This window comes from Sebastes umbrosus, chromosome 24 (assembly GCF_015220745.1).
Source record: "Sebastes umbrosus isolate fSebUmb1 chromosome 24, fSebUmb1.pri, whole genome shotgun sequence".
In the NCBI taxonomy this organism is placed as follows: domain Eukaryota; kingdom Metazoa; phylum Chordata; class Actinopteri; order Perciformes; family Sebastidae; genus Sebastes; species Sebastes umbrosus.
This window is the reverse complement of record NC_051292.1, coordinates 133,960-155,450: the sequence shown is the minus strand read 5'-3', so window position 1 is coordinate 155,450 and position 21,491 is coordinate 133,960. Positions and strand designations below refer to the sequence as shown.

Sequence of the window (21,491 nt, the reverse complement as noted above, 5' to 3'; positions counted from 1 at the left end):
CTGGAACCTGACGGCGCCGCCTGATTGGACTCGGCGAGGGCGGAGGTGTGTTTTTTGGTTGAGTGTTGGAGCACCAGGAGGGAGGGAGGGAGGGAGGAGTCTAACAGTACCTGCTGCTGCTGATGTTGGGAGTGTTTGTAAGTAATACTGGCAGGTAATCAGAGCCTAACGAGTCAGGAAACATTCATCATCTCACTGTTATCAACGTGGAGCCTGAAGGATGGAGATGTCTGCGTTAACCTGAGGGGTCGGGACCCCGCTCTGCTACAGTAAGTGCTTTTATTTTGTTGGATTTGTTTTTATAAAACGCTGGATAGTTTTACCTCGAACAAATTTAACAATGCCAAGAAAATAACAGGTAAATTAATCGACAATGCCAAGAACATGGTGAGAAAATAACTGGTTAATTAATCGACAATGGCGAAAAATGACTGGTAAATTAATCAGTAATGGCGAGAAAATAAAGGATCAATTAATTGACAATGCCAAGAAAATAACAGGTAGATTAATCGACAATGCCAAGAACATAACAGGTAAATTAATCGACAATGCCAAGAAAATATTAGGTAAATTAATCGACAATGCCAAGAACATAACTGGTAAATTAATCGACAATGCCAAGAACATAACTGGTAAATTAATCGACAATGCCAAGAAAATAACTGGTAAATTAATCGACAATGCCAAGAACATAATAGGTAAATTAATCGACAATGCCAAGAAAATAACTGGTAAATTAATCGACGATGCCAAGAAAATAAAGGGTAAATTAATCGACAATGCCAAGAAAATAAAGGGTAAATTAATCGACAATGCCAAGAAAATAAAGGGTAAATTAATTGATAGTGGCGAGAAAATAAATTAATTGACAATGGCGAGAAAATTGCAGGTAAATTAATCGTTAATGGCAAGAATTGTTAACTATTTGGAAACTTTCACGGTAATCCAGCGTTTTTTCAGACTGTCGTGGTCAAACGTCCTGATGGCGGCGCTACAGGGAAGATGAGGTCGTCACCATGTCCGGTAGTTGTTCAGATATTATGGGATGTATTGGAAGAGCTCACATCGCCATCTTAAGGCTCCACCTCTCACCGTCATAACAGAATTTCCCAGCATGCCTTTGGCCCTGTTAGCTTGCAGTATTTGATGTATGTACTCTGCTGTCAGTCATAGTATTATTGTGTATTTGTACGTGTCAGTGTGCGTTGAGGACGCTGCGCGGCACCCAGCCCTCGGCGGCCGGCGAGTCGCTGTTGGCCGGCCGGTACACCAGACTCTGACCCTGCTGGTTGGACGCCAGAATCTGAACCTTCTCCCCCCGGAACACGGAGATCTCGTCCTCCCGGACCGCCACGAAGTCCTGCAGCACCAGAACCAGCTCCTGGGGGGAGGGTCAAAGGTCACATCTAGCTCTAATCTGAACTTTAAAAATCAAATATGAGAACGTAAACGGGGGAGTCCGAACCTGGTCGTCCTGCTCGCTGTCAGGAGGAGGCTGAGGGGCGTGGCCGTTGGGTGTGGGCGGGGCCGACGGCGGTCGTCCTGATGACAAAGGGCGGGTCACGGAGATCCCGCCCTCCTTCCTCTGGTACTCAATGGGGGACTGAAGAGCTGTGGACACAAACCGGATCAGATCAGATCAACTGAACCAGATCTGATCCAGACTCATGGAGAGATCTGAGGATGTAGTCACCTGACAGGAAGTTGTTCTGTGCGTCCAGCAGCGTGGCGATGGTCTCCACCCAGGTCATCTTGATGCTGGCGGAGGACGCCTGAAGCGTGAAGCGCTCCGCCGAGCCACGAGACCACAACACGAACTTACAGGGGTCACCATCCACGCTGTCCTGCATCGCCAGGTAACTCACCTGATCACACGCAAATATAACCATTACTCCCAGTATAGACCAGTCTGTGTTGACCCAGTATAAACCAGTTTGTGTTGACCCAGTATAAACCAGTCTGTGTGTTGACCCAGTGTAAACCAGTCTGTGTGTTGACCCAGTATAAACCAGTATAAACCAGTATAAACCAGTATAAAGCAGTCTAACCTTGATGCTGTTCTTGAACTGGTATCCCGGGTTGTTGGATCCTTTACGCAGCAGTTCGCTGAAGATGATGATCTGCTCGAACAGGAAAACTCGTCGGTCTTTACTGCGAGATAAAACTCCTCCGTCCTGCTCCCAAACACAGAAGGTCTCCTGCTGCAGCAGCTTCCCCTGAGACGTCAACTTCCCCTGAGGACAGGAAGTCAGGTGAGGACAGGAAGTCAGGTTACTGGTGGGGTTCCTCAGGGCTCTATTCTTGGCCTTCTATGTTTTCATTTCCTGAGCTTTCACATCGTGAATAAAGGCGTCAACCAATCACGTTGTGCGGAACGGGTTGAGTTGCGTCTCTGTTTATGAAACGACAACACGGAGGCTCCGTTGTCCGAAACCAGAACGGCAAACTTTATTACTCCCCTAATTACCTTTCAAAATAAAAGCCCAAGACTAGGGATGCTAATTTTGAAACATTTTCTTAACCGATAACCGACAGTCTTTAACCGATTATTAACCGTTAACCGACAAGATTAGTGCGTTTCATGCAGCGGTGCTCCAGCTGCAGTGTGTAAGACGTGTAGTGCGAGAAAAAACAAAAACATCTGAGATTTACAAAATAAAGTCAGAATATTACGAGAAAGAAAGTCGTAACATTACGAGAATAAAGTCATAACTTTACGAGAAACAAAGTCGTAATATTAAAGTCATAACTTTACGAGAAAAAAAGTCGTAACATTACGACTTAATGTCGGTTAACGGTTAATTATTGACATCCCTACCCAAGGCATATATTATACGCAGGCGAGTATTTAGCAGTTTGGTGTGGTTTATTCGTCGTCCCTGACGTGTAAAGACCTTCAGTCTGGAGCTCTCTGGTTGCCAATTAAATGTCAGGAAGTTAGAGGGCATGTTCTACAGACAACTCTGTAAAGAACAGACAGGTAGACAGACAAGTAGACGGATAGGTAGACAGGTAGACAGACAGGTAGACGGACAGGTAGACGGACAGGTAGACAGACAGGTAGACGGACAGGTAGACGGACAGGTAGACAGACAGGTAGACGGATAGGTAGACGGACAGGTAGACAGACAGGTAGAGAGACAGGTAGACAGACAGGAAGACAGACAGGTAGACAGACAGGTGGACAGACAGGTAGACAGACAGGCAGACAGGCAGACAGACAGGTAGACGGACAGGTAGACGGACAGGTAGACAGACAGGTAGACAGAAAGGTAGACAGACAGGGAGACGGACAGGGAGAAGGACAGGTAGACGGACAGGTAGACAGACAGGTAGGCAGGTAGACAGGTAGACGGACAGGTAGACAGACAGGTAGACAGACAGGTAGACGGACAGGTAGACGGACAGGTAGACGGACAGCTAGACAGACAAGTAGACAGACAAGTAGACAGACAGGTAGACAGGTGTACCTCGTATCCCTGCAGGCGTCCCAGGTTCATCATGTCATTGCAGCGCTTCGGCACCAGCGACATCAGCTCCACCGCTTTCTGCTCACATACACACACATACACACACACACACACACAGAGACACACACACGGTTGTTAAATATTACTGAAGCCACACCAACGTCCTGCTGTGTTATCAGGGATTTATAAATGTTCTCACCTCGATCTCCTCACAGTCCAGTCCTGCTTTAGACGTGTACTTGAGAAAGTCCTGAGAGACGGACAGATGAAAGTGATTTAAATGTATTCTATATATATATCTATATATACAGTATGTAATCATGTGAGGAGACGGTCCCAGACCTTCAGCAGCAGCTGGTATTTGGTGATTCTCTGGATGGGTTTGATCAGATAATCACTGATGGACATCCTGCAGCTGATCTCATGCTGGATCTCCTGCAGACACACAGACAGGTGGACAGACAGACAGACAGGTTCAGTGTCTTCTATTCAGTCGTCTGTTTGTGTTTGCAGAACGATTATTTCATCTGAGAACCCGTCGGCTCTCCTGCTGAACTCCTGCTGCTCCTCCACACCAGACTCCACTGAAGCCTGCAGGTACGTCCTCCGTTTAGGACTTTATCTACTTACTTTCTGTTTTTGACAGCTGTAACTTCAGTTGAAACTTTATTAATCGATTAGTCGATCAACAGAAATTTAATCAGCAACTATTTTGATAAAAAAATTATAATTTTTCCAGAAAACAATCCTCAAATTCTCTGGTTGCAGAAGATTTACATTTTGTTTTCCATCACTGTAAACGGCATATATTTATGTTTTGAAACCAGACATTTGAAGACGTCACCTTTCACTATTTCTAACATTTAACAGAAAAAATACTCGATAATGAAAGGTCTCATATTATGCTCATTCCCAGGTTCATAGATGTATTTTAATGTTGCACTAGAACATGTTTACATGCTGCAATGTTCAAAAACCCTTTATTCTCCTCATAGTGTCTCTCACTCAGCCTGCATTTAGCCTCTGTCTGAGAGATCCTGATTCACAGCCTGTCTCCTCCCACTCTGCTCTGATTGGTCAGCGTTTCTGTCAATCAAACGTCCTCAACAATACAGCGTCACTCTCCCCCGGAGCAGCTCAGCTCTCACAGAGAGAGAGAGCAGCTAGGAAGAGTTTATAAACCACTTTAAAGTTTATAAACCAGAAACTTCACCCAGCGCACGTTACCGAAGGAATCTGATCAGAAATCGGTGACACATGATGAACATCTGTGGTCCAGACTCCAGGTTCTCCTGACGGGTTCTCTCAGGTAAATAATGCTATTATATGTTGTTGGTTAGCTCAGTGTTTACCTCACGCAATCAACTCTGTAAACCGTAAAACACACCATCTGTTCTACGTACTGTCCTTCAGATCCATTCTGTGAGAAATGACTGACAGATCATCCCAGAGGAGAGCAGACAGTGAGAGCAGACAGCTGAGAGCAGGACAGCGAGAGCAGACAGCTGAGCAGACAGCTGAGAGCAGACAGGGAGAGCAGACAGAGGAGAGCAGACAGCTGAGAGCAGACAGCTGAGAGCAGGACAAAGCTGAGAGCAGACAGCTGAGAGCAGGGACCAGAGGAGCGCAGAAAGCTGAGAGCAGACAGAGGAGAGCAGGACAGTGAGAGCAGACAGCTGAGAGCAAATAGTGAGAGCAGACAGCTGCGAGCAGAATGAGAGCAGGGACAGCCTGAGAGCAGACAGCTGATGAGCAGACAGCGAGAGCAAATAGCTGAGAGCAGCAGAGGAGAGCCGGACAGCTTAGAGGAGCAGACAGCTGAGAGCAGACAGCTGGAGCAGACAGCTGAGAGCAGACAGCTGAGAGCAGACAGAGGAGAGCAGATAGTGAGAGCAGACAGAGGAGAGCAGACAGCTGAGAAGCAGACAGCTGAGAGCAAATAGCTGAGAGCAGACAGAGGAGAGCAGTTACAGCTGAGAGCAGACAGCTGAGAGCAGACAGCTGAGAGCGACAGCTGAGAGCAGACAGAGGAGAGCAAATAGAGGAGAGCAGACAGCTGAGAGCAGACAGCTGAGAGCAGACAGCTGAGAGCAGACAGAGGAGAGCAAATAGCTGAGAGCAGACAGCTGAGAGCAGACAGCTGAGAGCAGACAGAGGAGAGCAAATAGCTGAGAGCAGACAGAGGAGAGCAAATAGCTGAGAGCAGACAGAGGAGAGCAGACAGCTGAGAGCAGACAGCTGAGAGCAGACAGCTGAGAGCAGAAGCTGAGAGCAGACAGCGAGAGCAGACAGCTGAGGAGAGAGGAGAGCAGACAGCTGAGCAGCAGACAGCTGAGCAGCAGACAGACAGCTGAGCAGACAGACAGCTGAGCAGACAGACAGCTGAGCAGCAGACAGCTGAGAGCAGACAGCTGAGAGCAGACAGCTGAGAGCAGATAGCTGAGAGCAGATGGGAGATACAGAGCTAACGGGTTAGCTACATGCTACCGCTATGAGACGGTGTGTAAACACAGCGACCATCAGGCTGGAAAATAGAAGATGTGAAACAGTAGTCAGTTCATTATTTCTGGTAAAAGACACCTGATAAACGTATGCAAGTAATCAGAATAATGGTTATTAGTTACTGTAGGAGCTGTCTCTGTGTTACCATGACTACAGACCACTGGGGCGGGGTCAGCTAGCTGTAGTTCTCTGGTTCCACCAGGAAACCCTTACATGGCTGGCATTTCTCTAATGACGTCAGAAGAGAAGGAAAAAAAGAGAAGTGATTTTCTACACCCATTTCCGGACAAACGGAGCAGGAGAAAAAGAGAGAGGATGGTCTTTTATGATACTATGGTGACTTGTAGACACACTGGGGACAGATATTGATGTTTAAAAGACATGGAAAAGTGCATTTTGCATAATAGGTGACCTTTAAACTTGAAGTAGAAGTCTGGTGTTCTAGATTTTCTTCTTCTCATCACCAGACTGAGACTATAAATAATAATGAAACAGAAGTGATGCGTTACCTCGAAGAAGGTCTCGTACTCGATGACGATGAACTCTGACCTCGGCTTGTTCTGACAGTAAACCACGTACATGTGGAGGCGGCGCTCCTGCAGCCAACACACACACACACACACACACACACATAGAAAATATTAACATTATTATTAACACAGATATTAATAATGTTCTGCAGCGGTAATCCCCAGGTTCTCTTTCATTAAATAACTTTTATAAAATATCATAAACCTTAGTCTCTCAAACACTTATTTACTCTCTTCTAAAAAAAAAACAGTACACACATACATACAAGGAATAAATAAGGCATGAATGAGATAAAAGATTGGTATTAAATATCAGCAATATAAAGCGTAGAATCATCAGCAAATAGAGAAATATGAGTATAATAAAATAACTAGGGTTGCCAATCAATTAAAATATTTAATCACAAATTTTTTAATCACATTTTTTATCTGTTCTAAATGTACCTTAAAGGGAGATTTGTCAAGTATTTAATATTCTTATCAACATGGGAGTGGACAATTATGCTGCTTAATGTAGATGTAGGAACCCCTTTGAAAATGGACATGACAGTTTTTCCTCGCCAAACTTTAGCGTAAATTTTGAGCGTTATTTAACCTCCTTCACTACAAGTTAGTATTTTTCAGACGTTTTTCAGATTTCTTTTTTTACATTTTTCAAACTTTTTCTGACTTTTTTTCTGATTTTGTTTTACATTTTTGGACTTTTTTTTATACATTTTTCAAACTTTTTTTTCGACATCTTTGTTCATTTTTCAGAATTTCTTTTCCCAGACTTTTTTCTGACTTTTTGGACAGTTTTATATCTTCACTCTATCTTTAAAACTGAACCTGCTACAACCTAAAAATCACAAGTTGCATTAAAGAAATTAGTGACGTTAAAACATATTTGCGTTTATTATCACGTTAACTTTGACGGCCCTTAAAATGAGGTTAAAATAGCAACCTGAGTTTAAGATAAGATAAATGAATCCTGCAGCTGTTGCAGCAGCACAAAGACAGAAATAAATCCAGATAAATAAATAAATATTTAGAGGTTTATGAAACAGAAATAAGAAGAGAAGTCAAACTATAAACGTATTAATATTAATAACTGTTAGACGATGAAGATGTTTTTAATGAAACTCACGTGTCTGATGAAGAGGTCGGCCAGCAGGTCGTGATTCTGAACACATCGGTCCAACTCCACCAGGAAGAAACTGAAACACAAACAGTCAGTCAGAGAGTTTTTATTATTATCATTATTCTTATTATTAATATTATTAATATTATTATTATTATTATTAATAATGTGTGTGACGGACTCGCGGTGCCAGTCGTAGATCTGCTGGATGTTGCCGAAGACGATCTTGTCTTTTCCTCTCATGTCCTCTGGGATCCCTCTGACCTCCAGCCTGGACATGAAGCCCTGAGACACACAATATATATTAATATTAATATTATATATTATATATTTAATAAAGAAATAAAACTCATTTTATTTGTCTCACCTCCACAATCACAGCCAGATCCTTCACGTAGTCCTTCTCCGACTGGATCATCTCGTTCACCACAAACCTGCAGACGTTAAAACACGTTAAATCTGTTTTATTCTCTCACAGATAATCATATTATTATTATTTATTATTATTTATTATTATTGGTCTTACATGCGTCCTCTCAGAGCTTTATTTCTCTGCTCGGTGTCCGACTCGTTGGAGCCCTGATCTGAGTCCAGAGCCTGAAGACACAATCAGAAACACAACTATTACAGCTGAATATTTCTGTTATATATATTTTAACTGTTGTTCAAACAAAACATTTCATCACTTAAAATGTTTTAATATATATAGATATATATAAATCATTTAATAGTAATAATTAATAATATATACATCATTAATAATAGATTAATGAATATAATAAATACATAATTAATAATAGATTAATTGATAATATAATGATATAGATAAATAACGAATAATAGGTTATTTAAAATAATTAATAATTAATTCATTAAAATAATTAATAGTAACTTAATAATAGATAAATAATGAATAATAGAATAATCAAAATAATTAATAATAGATAAATAATTAAAAATAATTTGTTTGAATTTTACCGTGACATTTTTTTGAATACTAATATTTAAAATTCTCTATTAATTTACCATTTATAAATGATGGTTATCATATAAACTATGACCCGGGTGGTCCCTGGTTACCTCGGGGTTGTTGGGGTCTTTGATGATGTCCATGGGAGGAGGTAAAAGGGTGTGGCTTTCCTCCTCTGGCTCCTCCTCCCCGCCGCTCTGCCCCGCCTCCTCCTTCCTCGCCTTCTACACACACAAACAAATACACACAAACTTCATCTTCTCTGTCGTTACTCTGTATGTGTGTATGTGTGTGTGTGTATATGTGTTAGTCTACCGTCTGTGCGTTGCCGGTGAGGGGCGTGGTCACCTCCGACTTGTTGTCCCGCCTCCTGGTTCTGATTGGAGGTTTCTTCTGTCCGTCAGCTTTTCCCTGACTCAGCCTCCGGACGGGACTGGTCAACCAGCGCTGCAACGAAAACACACAACTCTATTACTACTACTACTACTAATACTACTACTACTACTACTACTACTACTACTACTACTGCTCCTACTACTGCTACTACTACTACTACTACTACTACTACTATTACCACTACTACTAATACTACTACTACTAGCCTCCGGACGGGAGTGGTCAACCAGCGCTGCAACACATTAATTTGTACGTCAATGTATTTTTTGGATTTTTGTAGTGTTTTTGTCGTGAGTACTTTCACACAGAACACGAATACTACGAGTTGAAAAATCCGCAGAATTCTTTTCCGTAAACAAAGTTGATTTTTCGGATCTTTTGCAGCACGAATGAAAACATCAACCAATCACATTGTGCACGTAGTCCGAAACCAAGACGACAGACTTTACTCAAAGAACGTATATGAACTTGTACTATTACCACTACTGTACTACATGATCTAGTACTACCTCTACCTGTGTTGACAGTACTACTACTACTACTACTACTACGTGTACCTTCAGCGTGTTTCCGGTTCCAGAGCCGCTGCGTTTGGTTCCCGGAGAGCCGGCGGCGCCTCCCGGAGCTCCGCCCACTCCGAACACCGCGGGGGAGGAGCCACCTGAGAGAGAGGCGGGAAAACGTCATGATGAGTTCACTGGACGTCAGAAAGGTCAGTAAATTACAGTGATGGTTACTGTCTCACTCTGGCTGCCGGTCTGGAGCCCCGAACCCTCCGATCCGTACAGGCTGGAGTCTACACACACACACATAGATATTAATATTAATAACAAAATAACAATAATATATGTTAGAAAATGTATAATAATAATGAGTTTTTACCTGGTTAAATAAAGGATATATATACATAAATAATTAAATAGTATATAGTAAAATAATATAATAAGAAATTAAAATTGAACTATATATATTGTATAATAATCAAATTAAAATATATAGAAAATAAGGAAAAGTAAGTTAAATAAAAAACAATGTTGTGATATAAAATTATAATATAAATAATAAATAAATAATAGAAGAATCATTAATAAAATAATATAATAAAACATTAAAATTTAAAGAAATAGAAATAATGTAAAAATCAAAACAGATTAAGTATAAATAAAATTAATAAAAAAAAAGAATAATAATATGAACAAATAATACATAAATAATTAAACAGTAAATAGTCAAATAATATAATAAATATAAAACATTAAAATATTTAAAGAAAAAAAAGAAAACAAATTAAGAATAAATAAAATAAAGTATGATAAAATTAAATCAATTAAAATCTAGGTAAAATAAAAAAAAAAAAAAAATGTTGTGATAAAAAATAAAATAATAATAAAATTAATTAAAATGTAATTTAAAAAAAACAACCGTATAATAATATAAACAAATAATACAGAATGAATGCCTCCGTAGTGAGGACTTCTATTGGTGATACATGCTGGTTTTATGTAGTTTGACTCCAGTAGCAGTAGTTTTACTTGTAACCGAGTATTTTAGGATGTAAAGCATTAAAAGAGGCCGACAGAGAGTGAGACAGCGAGTGAGACAGAGAGTGAGACAGCGAGTGAGACAGCGAGTGAGACAGAGAGTGAGACAGCGAGTGAGACAGCGAGTGGGACAGAGAGTGAGACAGAGAGTGAGACAGAGAGTGGGACAGAGAGTGAGACAGAGAGTGAGACAGAGAGTGGGACAGAGAGTGAGACAGAGAGTGGGACAGCGAGTGAGACAGAGAGTGAGACAGAGAGTGAGACAGAGAGTGGGACAGCGAGTGAGACAGAGAGTGAGACAGAGAGTGAGACAGAGAGTGGGACAGAGAGTGAGACAGCGAGTGAGACAGAGAGTGGGACAGAGAGTGAGACAGCGAGTGAGACAGCGAGTGAGACAGCGAGTGAGACAGCGAGTGAGACAGAGAGTGAGACAGAGAGTGGGACAGCGAGTGAGACAGAGAGTGGGACAGAGAGTGAGACAGCGAGTGAGACAGCGAGTGAGACAGCGAGTGAGACAGAGAGTGAGACAGAGAGTGGGACAGAGAGTGGGACAGAGAGTGAGACAGAGAGTGAGACAGAGAGTGAGACAGAGAGTGGGACAGCGAGTGGGACAGAGAGTGGGACAGAGAGTGAGACAGCGAGTGAGACAGAGAGTGGGACAGAGAGTGAGACAGAGAGTGAGACAGCGAGTGAGACAGCGAGTGAGACAGAGAGTGAGACAGAGAGTGGGACAGCGAGTGAGACAGAGAGTGGGACAGAGAGTGAGACAGCGAGTGAGACAGCGAGTGAGACAGCGAGTGAGACAGAGAGTGAGACAGAGAGTGGGACAGCGAGTGAGACAGCGAGTGAGACAGCGAGTGAGACAGAGAGTGAGACAGAGAGTGAGACAGAGAGTGAGACAGAGAGTGGGACAGCGAGTGAGACAGAGAGTGGGACAGAGAGTGAGACAGCGAGTGAGACAGAGAGTGGGACAGAGAGTGAGACAGCGAGTGAGACAGCGAGTGAGACAGAGAGTGGGACAGAGAGTGGGACAGCGAGTGAGACAGAGAGTGGGACAGAGAGTGAGACAGCGAGTGAGACAGCGAGTGAGACAGAGAGTGAGACAGAGAGTGGGACAGCGAGTGAGACAGAGAGTGGGACAGAGAGTGAGACAGCGAGTGAGACAGAGAGTGGGACAGAGAGTGAGACAGCGAGTGAGACAGCGAGTGAGACAGCGAGTGAGACAGCGAGTGGGACAGCGAGTGGGACAGAGAGTGGGACAGCGAGTGAGACAGAGAGTGGGACAGAGAGTGAGACAGCGAGTGAGACAGCGAGTGAGACAGAGAGTGAGACAGAGAGTGAGACAGAGAGTGGGACAGAGAGTGAGACAGAGAGTGAGACAGCGAGTGAGACAGCGAGTGAGACAGAGAGTGAGACAGAGAGTGAGACAGCGAGTGAGACAGCGAGTGAGACAGAGAGTGGGACAGAGAGTGGGACAGAGAGTGGGACAGAGAGTGAGACAGAGAGTGAGACAGAGAGTGAGACATGTGAGACACACAGTTTGTCTCGGAGACCTCCTGCAGTGTGTGTCGGCTGAGCAGGTAGATAGAAACAGGAAAACCTGAACTTCCTGTTCAACACATGAAAACACAACATTCCTGATAACAGGTGAGAAAGTGGAGAGACGTTAAGACAGACAGAGGTCAACACCTCGTCCTATCACTCATTAACCAACCAACTCTCTCTCTCACGTTTCAACATTAAAACCCACCTCGCTCGTCCTCTCTCTCTCTCACAATCAGTCCCCAAACCGCAGAGCAATCCCAGCATGCACCTCTGCCCCTCCGCATGCTTCAGTGTCAATCCATTCAGAAAATATAGAACGTTTAAAAGAGGAAATAAAGAGACGGAGAGAGAGAGAGGTGTTTCTGACCCTCCACTGAGCTGAATGAGACAGTCAGCAGTATACGAGGGCGGGGCTAAACCACAGGGGGTGGGACTAAACCACAGGGGGCGGGGTTAGAGGGAGCTGGGGGCGGGGCTAACAGACTAAGACAATAAAATGAGTTACTGCTGACAATAATATATAATAAAATTAAATAAATTCAAATGATGATAAAAAATATAATATTAATAAGAAAATATATTTCAACAAATGAAAATAAAACATTAAAGTATATTAAAAAATAAAGAAAAGTAAGAACAAAACAAATTAAGTATGAATAAAATAAAATGACAAAATAAATGTGGTAAAAAAAAAATTATAATATAAACAAATGATAGATAAATAACAGAATGGTAATTAATAAAATAAAATTATAAAAAATAAAACATTAAAATAAAAATAAAATTAAAGAGAAGTAACATAAAAAACAAAACAGATTAAGCATAAATAAAATAACTCGAATTTAAATGTTAATTAAAAAAAAGTTAAAATATATGTATAGTAATATAAACATATAATACATAAATAATTAAATACTAAACTAAAATAATATAATAAAAATAAAACATTAAAATATAAAGAAGAAAAACAAAACAGATGAAGTATAAATAAAATAAAATCAATTTAAATGCAATTAAAATGAAAAACACAAAATGTTGTGATAAAAAATAATAATACATAACAGAATAGTAATTAATAAAATTAAATGAATTAAAATTAAACCAAATGTTAAAAAAGTATAATAATATAAACAAATAATACATAAATAATTAAATAGTAAAATTATATAATAAAAAATGTAACATTAAAATATAAAGAAAAGTAAGTAAAATATAAAGCAATTAATACAAAATTAATAAAATAAAAAATAAATCAAAATAAGTGTGAATAAAATTAAGTATGATAAAAACAACTTAAATATTAAAATCTAATGGATAGAAATAAAACACATAAAAAATAAGTACTGTAAATAAAATTAAGTAAAATATAATAATTAATAATTAAATCATAAAATACAATATGATAAAAAACAATTAAATATGAAAGATTATAAACAAAAATAAATTAAATTGACAAAATAAAATAATTGTACATTATATCATAATATTGATGTAAATTAAATGGAACAAGTTAAAATAAAAAAGAGAGAAAGTGAAAAAAAATAATGTAATAAAAAATTAATTGAAATTGACAGCAAAGATATATGATATGGGAATAAACTAAAGAAAATAATGTGAAGCAATCCAGGAGATTAAAATGAAAATAAAAAGAGGATGTGACCTGAAATCAACTCGTGTATTAATAAACTGCAGCTCCCCGTTGTTATTGTGATGTGGTGGGTGGGGGGAGAAGAGCCAGCAGGTAGCCTCAAACACACTGAGTCACTTCCTGTTGAGTCTGAACCTCCTTCAGGTCAATGTTTAACCCTCAAACTGTCTCACCTCTGGACTGTCTGTCTCTCTGTCTCCGTCTCTGAGAGGAGACATCTAGTCCAACCAGATTACAGATTAAAACCAGGACCACGTCCACGTTCAGTCAGCTGGTAAACTTTGAACTGACGTGTTTTCTACAAGTCAACTCTGTGTTTTTTAGGTTGTAGCGGCTCAGTTTTAAAGCTTGAGTGAAGATACTGGTATCATCTGAATCTATAAAACCTGATGAATCCATCAGTACAAACCAGGTCAGACTAGCTGGTCATGAAGGAGGTTAAATAACGCTCCAAATTTACGCTAAATGTTGGAGAGAAAAAACTGTCATCTTATGATTGGAGCATATTGTTTTATGCTAAATGCAGTACCTGTGAGGGTTTCTGGACAATATCTGTCATTGTTTTGTGTTGTTCATTGATTTACAATATTAAATATATACATACATTTGCATAAAGCAGCATAATTGTCCACTCCCATGTTGATAAGAGGATTAAATACTTGTCAAATCTCCGTTGAAAGGCTAAACGCCAACAAATATGGATTGAAGCAGAATATTTCGTTAGATAAAAACAGGATTTTTGGAAATGATTACATCTATCTTTTTTTAAATAAATGTTGACTTGTAGACTTTTTATATATATATATATATATGTATATGTCTAAACATAAAATTGTTCAAATAGGCGATTAAATATAACAAATAAAATATAAAATATAAATTAGTACGTAACTGAAAATGAATAAATTGTAAACAGGAATGTAGTAAATGTATATGCATAATGAGAAATATACATACTGTGTATAAAACTGTTAAACAGTATATATATAATATATATATATATATATATATGTAGTATATACAGTAGTAGCAGTAGTACAAGTTCGTTATTTATCATATGCACAACAATTACATGAAAAGCCTCTCCAACAATACTCATTAAATATGTATAAAAATGAGCGATTAATCACGATTAACTGTGGACAATCATGCGATTAATCGCTATTAAATATTGTAATCGATTAACAGCCCTACTTTGTTCCCTTTGTTACTTGTGGGGACATTTATTTGTCACCATGTTAACAGGTGAAACTAATCACATGAAGACTACTTTCCATTTAAGTGTCTCAATGACTAAATTCAGAATGTCTTCCATATAAAAGGTCTCAAACTAAGAGAATAAGACGCTGCTTCAGATGTATCCTCAGTAATGTTCACTGTCTCTTTCAAACACACGGTCACAAAGTTGTGATGTTAATGTGAAGCAGCAGATCCTGACAAACTAACACAACGTGTTTAATGTTTTATGCTCGGCTGCAGAACGAGAACACGAGGACTTGTGTTTGTTTACAACTTTACAAACAGGGATTTAAATATTTAGTGGGCACAGAGAGAGAAACAGGATATCAACGTCGTGGGGTGGGTCCAGGATGTTTAAAGTTCCCTCTGTTTAAACAGGAAGTGACATAGTGAAAACATGGGAAGTGCTGCAGCAGTGGAGTAAAAACATATCATATATAATATGTTGATGCATATCAGGGTCCACCTGGAGGCCACGAGGGCTGACGGACAACACGGTGAGAAACTCTGAATACGATTAGATGTTATCCGTGTACTCACCTCTCCCAGCATTCGCATTAGACGAGGAGTTGGAGGCATTGGAGGACGAGGTGGTGGTGGTGGAGGAGGAGTTGAAGGAGGAGGAGGTGGTGGTGGTGCACGTGGAGGAGGTGCTGGAGGAGGTGGTGGAAGCCGGGATGAGCCCCTCCATGTCTGCTGCACTGTGGGAGTGTGACAGACAGAGGGCGCTCATCGGCAGTAAACCCTCCTGCAGGGAAACACAGAGCCGATGTTAGACATGTTGGTTTTGTTAAAAAATAGATTTAAAACTGCGATAAAAGCAAAAAAGGTGTCAAGTTAAAAGTATCCAAGTTCAACACTAAAAGATGAACAAGTGCAGAGTAACTCAACAATTGTTTACTTCTTGACATGTTTGTTTTAACTGTGGGGACATTTAGTTATTACCGAAGAGGGGGTTTGTTAATTGTGAAGACATTTGATTTGTTAACATTTGTTACTTGTGGGTACGTTTAGTTTAACATTTGTTACTAGTTTGTTAACATTTGTTATTAGTTTGTCAACATTTGTCACTCGTTTAACATTTGTTACTAATTTGTTAACATTTGTTACTAGTTTGTTAAGATGTGTTACTAGTTTAACATTTGTTACTAGTTTGTTAACATTTGTTGGTAGTTTGTTAACATTTGTTACTAGTTTGTTAACATTTGTCACTAGTTTAACATTTGTTACTAATTTGTTAACATTTGTTACTAGTTTGTTAAGATGTGTTACTAGTTTAACATTTGTTGTTAGTTTGTTAACATTTGTTGGTAGTTTGTTAACATTTGTTACTAGTTTAACATATGTTACTAGTTTGTTAACATTTGTTACTAGTTTAACATTAGTTACTAGTTTGTTAACATTTATTACTAATTTGTTAACATTTGTTACTAGTTTGTTAACATTTGTTACTAGTTTAACATTTGTTACTAGTTTAACATTTGTGTCTTGTTTGTTAATATTTGTTACTAGTTTAACATATGTTACTAGTTTGTTAACATTTGTTACTAGTTTAACATTTGTCACTAGTTTAACATTTGTTACTAGTTTAACATATGTTACTAGTTTGTTAACATTTGTTACTAGTTAAACTTTTGTTACTAGTTTGTTAACATTTGGTACTAGTTTAAAAAATGTTATTAGTTTGTTAACATTTGTTACTAGTTTGTTAACATTTGTTGATTGTTTGTTAACATTTGTTACTAGTTTGTTGAAATGTGTTACTTGTGGGTACGTTTAGTTTGTTAACATTTGTTATTAGTTTGTAAACATTTGTTACTAGTTTCTTAACATTTGTTACTTGTGGGGACATATTTAGTTTATCTTTTTAATTGTGGGGATGTTAAGTTTAACATTTGTTAAATGTGGGGACGTTTAGTTTGTTAATATTTGTTACCTGTTGAGACGTTTGTTTCATTTACATTAAAGGGCGTTTGATTCGTTACCTGCTGGGGCGTTTGATCTGTTGTTCTGACCAGACACCACCCGGGCCGTTCGGCTGAACGCTCCACCAGCTCCACAGTCTGACCACAGCGGACGCCGAGCTCTCCCGGTCCTCCGGAGGTGAAATCCAACAACACCACCACTAACTCACAGCCTCCTGACAGCTGGAGACACAGGTGAGACAGAGTATTTATTTCTAACAGAGTACTAGTAGTAGTAGTAGTAGTATCATCAGCAGTAGGGCCGGCCCACAAACACTGTTTCCAGAGGGGTGTGTGCTGCAGCACCATGACTTCACCACTGCTGCAGCTGGCTGGGTGGGTGTGCACATTAAAACGTGGCTGCATGCTGTTATTTAATATTATTATATATATATATATACTGTAGCATTAGTGGCATTATAGTGTTAATAGCATGTACATAACACAACATGGTATTCCATTCTGCAGATTTGAAGTAGCACCAAACAGAAAAAGCTTTTTGCTTTCAGGGATTCAGAGGGGACGAATAAACGCGACATGACAAATGACAAAAATATAAACCGTGATGCCGTCATACATCATCCTTAATGTACGATCTCCAGCCGTCCAATCACAGCGGGGCAGAAAGCATCATGTGATCTTGTGATAATTAACTGGAGCACATGGGCTCCAGCTGGTGAAGAAAACACTCTCCCTCTCAGAGAGTCTACTGGGGATACTGGGGTGTTCCCCGTCCAAATCCAACACAGATGTGAGCTAAAAACATGCAGACGGTACAAACACATGGATGTGCAGAGGAGGAACGCACCCTTGTACATTAACTAACTACTTAACTTTAAGGTATTTCTTATTTTATACTTCTACTCCACTAAATCACAGCTGTAGTTTACTTTAATTAAGTACAATTAGAAATACCAGTCCAGAAATACTCCAGTCCTGAATTGAAAATGTTACCTCAGTAAAAGTACAAAAGTATATAATAATATATAATATATATAATATAATATAATATCTGACAAAACGAGACATTTAAAGGACATTAATATCTAACAAAACAAGACATTTAAAGCACATTAATATCTGACACAACAAGAGTTATTACCAAAGAGGAGGTTTGTTAATTGTGAGGACATTTGATTTGTTAACATTTAGTTTAATGTTTGTTACTAGTTTGTTAACATTTGTTACCAGCTTGTTAACATTTGTCACTAGTTTGTTAACATTTGTCACTAGTTTAACATTTGTTACTAATTTGTTAACATTTGTTACTAGTTTGTTAAGATGTTTTACTAGTTTAACATTTGTTACTTGTCTGTTAACATTTGTTGGTAGTTTGTTAACATTTGTTACTAGTTTGTTAACATTTGTTAATAGTTTAACATTTGTTACTAATTTGTTAACATTTGTTACTAGTTTGTTAAGATGTGTTACTAGTTTAACATTTGTCACTAGTTTGTTAACATTTGTTGGTAGTTTGTTAACATTTGTTACTAGTTTAACATGTGTTCCTTGTTTGTTAATATTTGTTACTCGTTTAACATATGTTAGTAGTTTGTTAACATTTGTTACTAGTTTAACATTTGTGTCTTGTTTGTTAATATTTGTTACTAGTTTAACAAAACAAGACATTTAAAGGACATTAATATCTGACACAACAAGACATTTAAAGGACATTAATATCTAACAAAACAAGACATTTAAAGGACATTAATATCTAACAAAACAAGACATTTAAATGACATTAATGGGCATTTTTCGCTATTTTTTTACATTTTATACTTAACGATTAATCAATAATGAAAATAATCCTTTCTTATTATAATCTATAATATATAATAATATATCAGTCAGATAATCTGCTGTATTTCTCCATTTCAGTCCCTAGTTCTTCAGTTCCTTCACTCTAAACACCACCAACAGTGCCAGAGGTCAGAGGTCAGAGGTCAGAGGTCACAGCCACCGACTCCTACCCTTAACTTAACTTAAGTTCAGGTAGAACAAATGAAACGTACCTGGTGAGGAGAGCAGAGAAGAAGAAGGGAAAGTTTTCTAGAATAATGTGAGGACTGAACGGAGGAAACTCCCTCCAACACTGAACTAACCCGTCCAGCTGCAGCTGGTGATGTCATCAGACTGAGGACACGCCCCTCTGGAGTGTGTACATCACTGTGTGTGTGTGTGTGTGTGTGTGTGTGTGTGTTACCTTGTCGCTGTCGGCGGTGTTTTGTGATGTCCGGGAGGCGATGGAGACGGTGTCGGGTTGACTGCTGGCATCACCCAGACTGTCGGCGTCCTCGCTGGTCTCCCTGAGACGGACGGAAAGACGTAAGTTGTGTTTGTATTGTAGCCAGATATCCCTTTAAAAAAACTTTAAAAGACTGTAATTTCAAAAGCCCTTAATTAGGAAAGTATACTTAAAGGCTCCGAAATATTTACAGTTGCAAATTAAGGTCGTTTTAAGGGATTCTTGGCCAGTATTCAGACATTACATAGGTTTAAGGTAAGGGTTTTTATCTGTTTTCTGCATGGATTAAGGGTAATTTAAAGGGTAAACACCCCATAAATTCACTAAATAACATTACAGTTATCCCTTAATTTGTATCTTAAGAGAAGCTTTCTTAGTTAAGGTATAAATTCAGGGGCTCAACCCTGTATATATTTTTCACCCCTTTGTTCCAAACAATAATTCCTTAATTTACCCCTGAAATTAAACCAAACACTTGATTAATCTAAATTAAGGTGTGTTTGTATTGTAGTCAGATATCCCTTTAAGAAACTCTTAAATATCTTGCAATTTCAATTGCCCTTAATTACAAAAGTAAGTACATTTTACACTTAAATGTTTGCATTAATTACGAATATTTGCCAATTCCATTAATGATCAGTTTAAGGTTAAAGGATTTTAGTTTACTTAAAGGCTCTGAAATATTTTCAGCTGCAAATTAAGGGCCTTTTAAGGGGTTCTCAGTCAGTTTAAATGAATGGGCTGTAACATATTAAAGGATTTTTAATCCGTTTTCTGCATGTCTGCATGGATTAAGGGTTTTTTAAAGGGTTAACACCCCATATATTCACTAAATTAACATTACAGTTATCCCTTGAAGTGTACATTATGGTGTGTTGGACAGAATGTTCTGGAGTTCACGACCATCAGAGCAGAGGTCAAAGGTCAGTTTGACTTTGGCGTGCTGACGGATCACATGGTGTGAGGCATCTGGCGTGGACGCGTTAACTGACCTGCGGCTGATGCTGCGCTGGCGCCCCAGGGTGGGGTTTGGCGTCTTGGGGAGGGGGATGGGCTCCCTCAGCGCGCCCCGCAGGTGGCCCCGCCTCTCCTGGATCACCTGGCGAATGCTGCGCACCCACTCCTGCTTCAGCTCCAACGACGCCGCCTGTAGAGAGAGGACCACAGAGCTTTAGAGACCGTCCAACAAACCCAACGCCATCGGATGATCTGGGCGCGGACGCACCTTCAGCACCGTCTTGTTGTCGGACGTCGGTGTTCGTCCGACCCACAGAGCGAACTTACAGGGGTCGCCCTCGATGTGCTCCGTCACCCCAAGCTCCGACGTCTGGGAGACACAACATCGTTATTCTTATGACATTATAATGATATTACAACATATTTAAGGTTTAATTTAAGGTGTATTTTACCATCAGTCTGCTGTTGTGCAGTTATATAACATATTTAAGGTTTAATTTAAGGTGTATTTTACCCTCAGTCTGCTGTTGTGCAGTTATATAACATATTTAAGGTTTAATTTAAGGTGTATTTTACCCTCAGTCTGCTCTTATACAGGTATTTGGTTCGTCCAGACGAGTCCTTGATCTCCTTGCTGAAGATGAGTGACAGCTCAAACAGGAAGAGGTGTCGGTCCCGCCCCTTCCTGATCAGAGACTTGGGCTCCCAGACCAGGAAGGAGTCCTGGAGGAGGAGCTCTCCCTGGACCTCCAGACCCTCCTCCAGACCTGCCGGCGGCATCGGTAAGACCATCAGTTAAATACGTCACGTCTTATATTAATAACATCCCGGTATGAACATGTGTGTTACCTTCCAGCATGCTAACGTGCATAGCATCGTTAGCTCTCTTGGGGACGCTCAACATCACGTCCAGGCCTTCTTTAATCTCGCCTTTACCCTCCTCGCAGCACGCCAACAACTCCTACAAACACACTCGACGGGATCAGTAGAGAAAACACGGAAACAGCAACTGGACTTGGTTTAGGTTCTTGAAGACGTTTAACTTCTCATCCAAGAAGCTCCTTCAGTTCTGTCTGAATGGAAGGAGAACCGTTCCCTCTAACGGCCCTTAACTCTGGTGGTTCACCTCTAGAGGAGCACTAACGTACGGAGAGGTTTCTATATTCCTAACGACCCCACAGAGGTCAAACTCCTACTGGGTTCCCCTTCCGTTCAGACAGAACTGAAGGAACTTCTTGGATGAGAAGTGAAACGTCTAAACTAGGAATGCACCGATACCTTTTATTCAGACCGAGTACAAGTACTACCGAGTACCGATATGAGTACCGATACGAGTACCGATACGAGTACTCCTCTGTGTCTAA

General features: G+C 39.7%; 1 protein-coding gene across 2 annotated transcripts in view; it reads right to left on the bottom strand.

Annotated features, from left to right (window-relative positions):
- Positions 1-798: 798 nt before the first annotated feature.
- LOC119483730 (kalirin-like) overlaps positions 799-21,491 on the bottom strand; it is a 43,940-nt gene continuing 23,247 nt past the window's right edge. For both annotated transcript variants that reach the window (XM_037762126.1, XM_037762127.1), the window contains 23 exons: positions 20,977-21,088; positions 20,704-20,894; positions 20,396-20,497; positions 20,163-20,317; positions 19,129-19,231; positions 16,947-17,108; positions 15,502-15,709; positions 9,734-9,784; positions 9,546-9,649; positions 8,908-9,039; positions 8,703-8,816; positions 8,149-8,219; positions 7,990-8,056; positions 7,804-7,907; positions 7,629-7,698; positions 6,482-6,568; positions 3,813-3,905; positions 3,670-3,720; positions 3,471-3,548; positions 2,049-2,234; positions 1,694-1,865; positions 1,466-1,611; positions 799-1,381 (listed from right to left, as the gene is read on the bottom strand). In XM_037762126.1, coding sequence (XP_037618054.1) covers positions 1,196-1,381; positions 1,466-1,611; positions 1,694-1,865; positions 2,049-2,234; positions 3,471-3,548; positions 3,670-3,720; positions 3,813-3,905; positions 6,482-6,568; positions 7,629-7,698; positions 7,804-7,907; positions 7,990-8,056; positions 8,149-8,219; positions 8,703-8,816; positions 8,908-9,039; positions 9,546-9,649; positions 9,734-9,784; positions 15,502-15,709; positions 16,947-17,108; positions 19,129-19,231; positions 20,163-20,317; positions 20,396-20,497; positions 20,704-20,894; positions 20,977-21,088 — 2,745 coding nt within the window. In that variant the 3' untranslated portion in view covers positions 799-1,195. The remainder of the gene's footprint in view (positions 1,382-1,465; positions 1,612-1,693; positions 1,866-2,048; positions 2,235-3,470; positions 3,549-3,669; positions 3,721-3,812; positions 3,906-6,481; positions 6,569-7,628; positions 7,699-7,803; positions 7,908-7,989; positions 8,057-8,148; positions 8,220-8,702; positions 8,817-8,907; positions 9,040-9,545; positions 9,650-9,733; positions 9,785-15,501; positions 15,710-16,946; positions 17,109-19,128; positions 19,232-20,162; positions 20,318-20,395; positions 20,498-20,703; positions 20,895-20,976; positions 21,089-21,491) is intronic.